This window comes from Mus caroli, chromosome 2 (assembly GCF_900094665.2).
Source record: "Mus caroli chromosome 2, CAROLI_EIJ_v1.1, whole genome shotgun sequence".
Classification (NCBI taxonomy): domain Eukaryota; kingdom Metazoa; phylum Chordata; class Mammalia; order Rodentia; family Muridae; genus Mus; species Mus caroli.
Genome location: NC_034571.1, coordinates 111,517,230 through 111,525,182, shown reverse-complemented (window position 1 = coordinate 111,525,182; position 7,953 = coordinate 111,517,230). Strand labels below are relative to the sequence as shown.

Below are 7,953 nucleotides of genomic sequence, written 5' to 3'. Positions count from 1 at the left end.
AAAAAAAAAAAAAAAAAGAAAACAGGGAAAACTGAGTCCCAAAAGGACAAAAGCCTTTCTTCTGCTTAAGGAGGGGGAGCATGCCTGTCCCCTTCCTGGGAGTGGAGAGTGTCACCTGGATGCTGATGGGACAGACTTTGAGGTCCCTCTAAATGGTGCTTCTCTAACTGGCTCCTGACCCTGTGTGGTGCAGGCAGAGTTTCTGTCTCTGCTCCCTCTGCACAGATGGGACTGTGCAGGCCTGGGTTGACACTACCAGTGTATGACACAGGTTGAGACCTAACTCTCCTGCCAAGAAATGCGTGGGGGCTCAGTTCACCAACTGTGCACTTAGTAATATGCCTCACAGGACGAAGGGGAGCGTGAGTCCCTGTTGTAGGGTCGAGCCCGCCCGAATCCACTCCTAGGCCATCCTGGAGCCTAGGTCGTCCAGAAGATACGATGCTCCGGGGTCTCCCCGGCCCCTGCTCCCTGGGGAAGAGCACTCCTTACAGAATCCTCAGGCGTGTCCTGCAAAGCAACCTGCTCTTCCCAGACTGGACACCCCCTCCATTCTTCACTGGACTTCCTTTCTCTTACAGCATAGGGCCCCTGAACACAACCCTCCACATTGTGTCTGTTGGGTGCCTTTGTTCCTGTAACCCCTCTGCCTGGCCGTCTTCCTTGTTTCTTAGCCTGTGTCACTCCTCCTTAAAGGACTAACTCTGCTGTTGCCTTCAGAGGATCTTAGTTCCCTCTCCTTCCCACCATTTACCCTTCCATCCAATGGCTGTTTGAGTTTGTATTTAGCAGATGTTCTCAGTCCTGGGGTTGTCTTCCTGACTGAGAAGACAAGTCTCATTCATTCAGAATTTAGTTTGTGTATCTATGTTTCCCATTGCTGGAAACACAACCATAGGGTCTTATGTAGCCCAGGCTGGCCTCAACCTAACTATGTAGCTGAGGATGATCTTGGAACTTCTGAGCCTCCTGCCTCCACCTCTCAAGTGCTGGGGTTGTTAGCTTATAGCACCACAGCTGGCTTCATCCTGGGAATGAATCAAACCAGTCGTTTTGTGTATACTGGGCAAATACTCGACCAGCTGCGAAAAGTCCCTAGCTCTTCACTTATTCTACAAATAAACTCCATTTCAACTATTCTCAAGCCCTCTCTCTAGTCCTGGGAGCTTGTGGGGCACTCATTGTAAGACTCTGCTAGGCCTTCAGTATTCCCCCTCTCTAGCGACCATGAGCTGATTGTCCAAAGGAAGTGGGGTTTCCACACATCTGATTGAAAAAAAAAAAAAAAAGATCTCAGGCTGTCTCCTTTTTTTAGGGGCCAGGCCTAGCGCTCTGTGGCCTAAAGATGGTTTTGTGCTCAAGAGAACCCAGCCCTGTCAGGGAATTCTTGCTTGTGTCTTTTGTCCTTTCCTAGACCCTAACTCTAGCTTGACTTTGAGGGGATAGGAGGTAGTGCCTGGGGAGTCCTAATGCCTGCACACTCTCGGGTCCTAAGGTACCTGCCCTGGGTCAGAGCGGCCAGTGTCTAGTCAACTTGCTCCACAGCGACCGACCAACCGTGGAGCTGGCACGCGGGCGCGCTGTCAGGTTTGGAGACGTCTGAGATTGGAGAATGCACCCCCGCCCTTCTCTGAGTGAGCGCGTGCGGGAGGCACAATTGTGTGTGGCTGTGATTCGCTGCACTTTAGATGGCAGTTATCAGCCAGACTGAGCGCCCTCAGTCCGGAGCACAAATGCCTCATACCCCAATTTACTTTTCCTCTGTCTCTTGTCCAGTTCTGTCCTTGTGGGGTCCCCAGTCCCTTTAACCTAAAACCGATGGCAGGAGCTCCCGCCAGTTTCTAAGCAGCCGAGGCTACCGATTCCGGCGGAGGCGGGAGGCGGGGAAAGAAGACTGAGACTTTAGGATTGGCCCCGCCGGGTGCATGTGGCCCCCGGCGAGCAGCCTCCACCCCCGCCCCGCAACCGCCGCCGCATTCCCAGGGGAGCGCGGAGGAGGAGCCGCTCCCCAACTTCGTGGCCCACGAAGGGGTGGGGGTCAGGGGCGGTCTCCCTTGCCCTGTCCGTCTCTGCCCTGAAGGTGCAGCCTGCTTCCAGAGCAGTCATTGCCATGGAGACCCCTGAAGCTATAAAGCCAGGTATCTAGGCGTCGGGCACCTCACGAGCCGCTGAGCCCCCCAAGTAAAAAAGCAAGCGTCCCGGCCCCCGCAAGAAAGGAGGAGGCGGGGAGAGGCTCTGGGAGCTGGAGGAGCGGCGCTCCCCGCCGGGGCAGGAGGCAGGCGCGCCAGGCGGGAGCCACCCGCTCAACAGGGGAGCAGGGGCTGCCCGGGGTGCGGGTGAGTGGCGCTGCTCCAAGCCACGAGGGACCAAGGGGCGTCGGATACAGGGAAGAGGGCCCAAGAGTTGAGGAGGCCGAGCTTGGAGCTTGAGCGAGAGTCGGAGCAGCCAGCAGCCAGCAGCCCACACCTCCAGTCGTGGGGGGCCAGGGAGGAAAAGCAAGACGCCCTGGGAGCGGCGAGGCAGCCGAGCGGTAGGGAGACCTGAGCGGGAACTGCAGGACACTCGGTTGCAGCCACCTACGCGCCGCTTGGAAAGAGCGGTACCGGTGTCCGGGCCGGGGCCGTAGCCCCGTGGGGTGAGGGAACAGGGGCGCCCCCGTGCGTCGGACTTCCGGGGCGCGGCGGCCGGAGCCATGCTCAAGCCCAAGGACCTGTGCCCCCGAGCGGGGACGCGCACCTTCCTTGAGGCCATGCAGGCCGGCAAAGTGCACTTGGCCCGTTTCGTGCTGGACGCGCTAGACCGCAGCATCATCGACTGCCGCGCAGAGCAGGGCCGGACGCCGCTTATGGTGGCCGTGGGGCTGCCGGACCCCGCGATGCGCTCGCGCTTCGTGCGACTGCTGCTGGAGCAAGGTGCAGCCGTGAACCTGCGGGACGAGCGGGGCCGCACTGCACTCAGTCTGGCCTGCGAGCGAGGCCACTTAGACGCCGTGCAGCTCCTGGTGCAGTTCAGCGGCGATCCGGAGGCGACGGACTCGGCGGGCAACAGCCCGGTGATGTGGGCGGCGGCGTGCGGCCACGGGGCGGTGCTGGAGTTCTTGGTGCGCTCTTTCCGCCGCCTGGGCTTACGCCTTGACCGCACCAACCGGGCGGGCCTCACCGCGCTGCAGCTGGCTGCCTCTCGCGGCCACGGGACCTGTGTGCAAGCCCTCACCGGGCCTTGGGGTCGGGCAGCCGCCGCGGCAGCGGCCCGGGGCTCCAACTCCGACAGTCCCCCTGGCCACCCTGCCCCTGTGCCCAGCCCAGAGCGGCGACGACCCAGTCCCCGTCGTCTACCGCGCCCTCTTTTGGCACGGTTTGCGCGAGCTGCCGGCGGCCACGGTCACGGTCACGGCCATGGCCACGGCCACGGAGGCGAGCTTGCCTCTGCTGGCAAGGGCTCGGTCCGTCATAGGGCACAAGGCAATGAGAGACCAGAGTTGGGCCGGAGCATGAGCCTAGCTCTGGGTACCATGACAGAGGAGGAGACAGCACGCCTTAGGGCAGGAGCTCTGATGGCTCGACCAAACTCACCCCAGTCTTCGGGGAGTGGGCGGTGGCGTTCACAGGAGGTGCTGGAGGGAGCGCCACTGGCCTTAATGCAAGCCCCGGTCGGCCCGGTCGGCCTTAGTCCTCATCCCGAGGGCGGCCCCGGCTCTGGCCGCCTGGGTTTGCGCCGACGGTCCACAGCCCCAGACATCCCCAGCCTGGTCGGGGAGGCTTCAGGGCCTGAGAGTGGCCCAGAATTAGAGAACAACGCTCTGCCTTTCTCAGTACCTGGGCCAAAGCCTTGGCAGGCGGGCACAGAGGCTGTAGTACTGCAGGCTCAGCGGTAAGGAGCGCGAAGGTCGAGCCCTGTAAAGTTCACTCTGTCTCTAGTTACTAAGATGTCTCCCTTTCCTCCAAGTCCTCCCTTTCTCTGCAGTTTTCTGCCCACCCTTTGTCCCCACTGCTAAAGGGAGACCTCCTGTAGTCCTCCACCAGATGTAAGAAAGAGATCCCATCCTTTTGTGTGCTCTTTGGTATTTCCTATCTCCCACCTTCCTCCAGCTTGACTTCCTTGTCCTGGGGGAAAATGGAGGTGTGAACAATGGCTGCTTCTGTGGGCTTCAGCTTTCTAGCCGGAAAGGTGGATGGCTCAGGCCGAGCCCCAGCCTTGAGGTTCAACTGCATAGACTCAGTACCCGCAGAATCCCCTGCCTATTTTTAACTTTTCCTATCACCTTGGCAGCCAGGTAACAGCAGAGCTGGCTTTGAGAGAACAAGGGCCCAGACGGCTGTGCCTGCTGATGCTGACCATAATAGTTTGACAAACTACCAAAGTCTCCCTTCCCTGTAAGTGTTGGAAGAAGGGAGGAACTAAGGTGGCCACGTAAGCTTTTTGGACAAGAGGGCTGATTATGAAGGAATCCAGTGGTTAAGGTTTTCTGAGGCAGAGACTCAAGGCAACAGGAATATTTTGAGACTCAATGCCCCCTTTAGGTGTTTACCAGCTTTCCCTTCTGGGAAATCAACTGCCTTTGACTCTGTCTCAGTCAGACTATGGGATCTAACTTCATTGATACTGGTGGGTCACTGCTTCCCCAAGTCCCTACTAACTCTTGGCTTCTGGGCCAGCTTGATCCCCCAAATGATTGTGTTTGAATTTCATCTTTGAGGTTCAATGTTTTCCCTTCTCCTGGCCCAGCCTTACTTACATTTCCACTTAGTCCCAGAGGCCTGAAATGGAAAGGACACAGCACCCCACCCCCTCCTTCCTCCCAGCTCCCCCATTCCACACGTGGGTGCTCCAAGAGGGTGGAACAGTTAGGAAGGATTTTTGCTTAATTGTATTTCTCCCAACCCTCAAAAGAATTCGTGTTTTGAGCCTTTGTATATGAAGCAGAAAGCAGCAGGTCTGATCCGAGGCTTAAGAACCTGACAACGTCTCTTTAAATAGCACCTCAGCGAGGGGGATAATTGACTGTAGTGTTTGCCACGTTAACGGCGACGGGCGCGGGAGTCGAGAGCCCACACGAACCGCAGGTCTCGGTCTAAATTACATCAGACTCCCGAGAGAGCATAGGAGGGGGCTGCTAAACGTCTCCTGCTTCTTGCTGGGCTGTTAATGGAGGGCAGGGCAGATGATGGATGCTAGATCAAGACCAAAGACCCCTGTCTGGGCCCCACCGCGTGGGATGCAGGCCCAACCCAGCTTCCAGCTTTTATTACTGGGCAGATTAGTGAGTCAGAGGCAACTGTGGAGAAGTAGTTAGGCCCCCTCCCCGCGAAGTCTTTTGTCCTCTCCATCTCCGCCCCTGCCCTCCAACACTGTACCGCCTCAGAGAGGAGGCGAAGAAAGGAGTTCGACAGATTGCATGCTCTACGACCCCAGTGTCAGTGCTGGCTCCTGGTGGAAAATCTGTACCAGCAGGGTGGGGTAAAAACTCCTGCTTCAAAGCAGTGAAGGTTTTCTGGCCATGATAGTACCTCGGGTTTCTATTTGTGAACCCCGAAGAGTGGGCATTTAAGTCCCTCACTTGTCTGCGATAAAGTCTTTGAAGACGTTGATCTTTGTGGAAGATCGTCTTTGTGGAAAGGTTTCTCACCAGTAACTCTGAGGGAACTTCCCAGAGAGAATGCTGGTGCTCAGAAACTGGGTCTGCGGTTGAAGGGTAGGAAGTCGGAAACCAGTTTTTGCAGGGGCCAGAGAGCTCCGCAGTTCCTGCCCTCCCTCGCTAGCGTCCGAGGCCGCGCTCCAGCCCACAATTGGGACCGTGATCCTTGCTGCCCCCTGGTGGCACCTCTGCATTCTCCTCGCTGCGCCCCGGGAGCTCAGATTTGGCTTTCTTTGGGAGATCATTGATGTGTAACTTCTCCCTCTGTGTGCTTTTTACCCATAAAGCGTGTTCCTCTTGTAAAATATTAAATCCGGATACTTGAAGTCACTTCACTTCAATGAAGTGAGGAACAGTGAACAAGGAAAGTCAGCACTGGGTGTGGTAAGAAGTGCTCAGAAGCCCAGCAAAGACCCCTTTACCAAGAACCCCAAGTTATTTTGCAAGCTAAGGCTACTGTTGGAAGATCGCCTGCTGTCTTTAGAACAACTGGAGCTGCCAACCCTTATGACTTCTGAGCCTTGACCTGACCATGTGTGTTGTCTTACGACAGTTGCTATTCATTCTGGGATGATCTCTCTGCCACCCCACCCCACCCGGACACACACAGACACTCCCGGCCTCTGCCCCACACACCCGCACACATACACCTGCCTTTTCTCACCCCAAGGGGCAGACGAACAGTATACCACAGTGTCTGAAAAGTCAGAGGAGGTCAGAGCTGGGACACTCCAAGTAAATAGTGTTTTTCCTCTGACCCTTTGTCCCTCACATTCCATTTTCAACTATGTTTACTTTTAGTGATGTTTTTTTAATGGTGTAAGGATACAATTTTTTGGCTTACAAGCACCGTAGCATTTGGCTCACACGTTGTGTCAGGGGTGCTGCCAACCATCCAGTGTCACTGATATGTCACCCTGTGAGAATGTCACTTTGGTCAGTCTCTGTTGGGTAAACGATTGCTCTTGTCTGTGGTCTGTGGAGTTGCTGGAACATGGGTGGTTGAAAATGATGTTTCGGATACACTGTAGATCTTTTCCATCTCAACTGAGTTGTGGGGCTTGTTGTCTGCCCTTAGCTAAGCCTTAGCAGGCTCTGTACAGAACTCCAGCACACTTCACTCGCTCTGGACTTCCTGTTAGCTCTAGGTATACTGAGGCTGCGGTCTTCACTTGTCCCCTCCTGCAGTAGGAAAAGACTTTGCTGCATATTCTGCCTTTCCTATTATTGTCATCATCGTCGTCATTGTGAAGAGTCAGTCACCCCAGCCACTGGCACTTAGCGCTGGTTGGCATGGAAGGGTATGAAGGACGTTGGCACATGCATTTGGAGCGATGTGCTGAAAAAGACTGGCAGGGGAGGCACAGCTAATAAACCCAGTGTTGTTGCATTGGAGACCTGGCCTCTCTTTGCCTTCCTGCTCACTGCTGCCTCTTGGCTTCCTTTGAAAAGATGGAAGCACACACTCCATTTGGAGGCACTTCCTACCTTCATCAGCCCTGGCCATGGCCATTCTACAGTCATGGGGGCTGCTTCTCGATGAACCAATGAACCGCTGCTGGGGCTGGGGCTGGGGCTGGGGCTGGGGCTGGGGCTGGGGCTGGGGCTGGGGCTGGGGCTGGGGCTGGGGCTGGCTCCTTGCTCCGAGTTAAGTGGTTTCAATGAGCACTGTGTTGAGTATAGAGCTCAGAAAAGGAAGATTGGAATCACTGTCGGAGTAAAAGTTAAAAGATTTTTTTGCCACTTCCCAACCCCAGGGCTAGAACCCAAGTCTCTGGTCACTTCCCTACTCTTTTGAAATTTCAGAGTCCTTCAGTTTTAAGAAATGCACATGGGCTGCTTTCAGGGAACTTTCTATGGGCAGCCTGAAGACCAGGAGAAGGGAGAAACCAACCTTGAATGAGGTTGGTCTCTGTGGCCTTGAGTTGCCAGGGCCCTCCCCCACACCTCCGCCTGGTGGCTCCTCGGCCCTGACCAGAGCCTTCTTCGCCCTTTCTTCAAGCCCCAGGGCCTTCCACTTCCTGGCTCCTCCTTCCTCGGCCCTCATTCTAGGTGTCCAAGCCAAAGAAGCTGGGTGATTTGTGGATTCAAGTAACCACAGAAGAGCCCTACTAGGTACCCACTCCAAGGGCATCCAGTTCCAAGAAAGCCTGGCTCCAATCCCAGAGAATGAAAAACCCAAAGGTTCGAACATTTAGTTTAATTTAAAACAGGCACAAGTTCAAACAAGTCACAAAAATGTCTAGGGAAGGATGCTTTTGTTTTTTTTTTTTTAAAACTCTGACCCTTAAAAAAAAAAAAGACCTTGCAATTTTTTT

The 7,953-nt window shown here is 55.5% G+C and overlaps 1 protein-coding gene across 1 annotated transcript; it reads left to right on the top strand.

Moving 5' to 3' along the window:
- Window positions 1-1,997: 1,997 nt before the first annotated feature.
- Ankrd63 (ankyrin repeat domain 63) lies at window positions 1,998-7,024 on the top strand. The gene has a single exon (XM_021157079.2). The coding sequence runs from the start codon at window positions 2,693-2,695 to the stop codon at window positions 3,872-3,874; it is 1,182 nt and encodes a 393-aa protein (XP_021012738.1). The 5' UTR covers window positions 1,998-2,692; the 3' UTR covers window positions 3,875-7,024.
- Window positions 7,025-7,953: the final 929 nt, after the last annotated feature.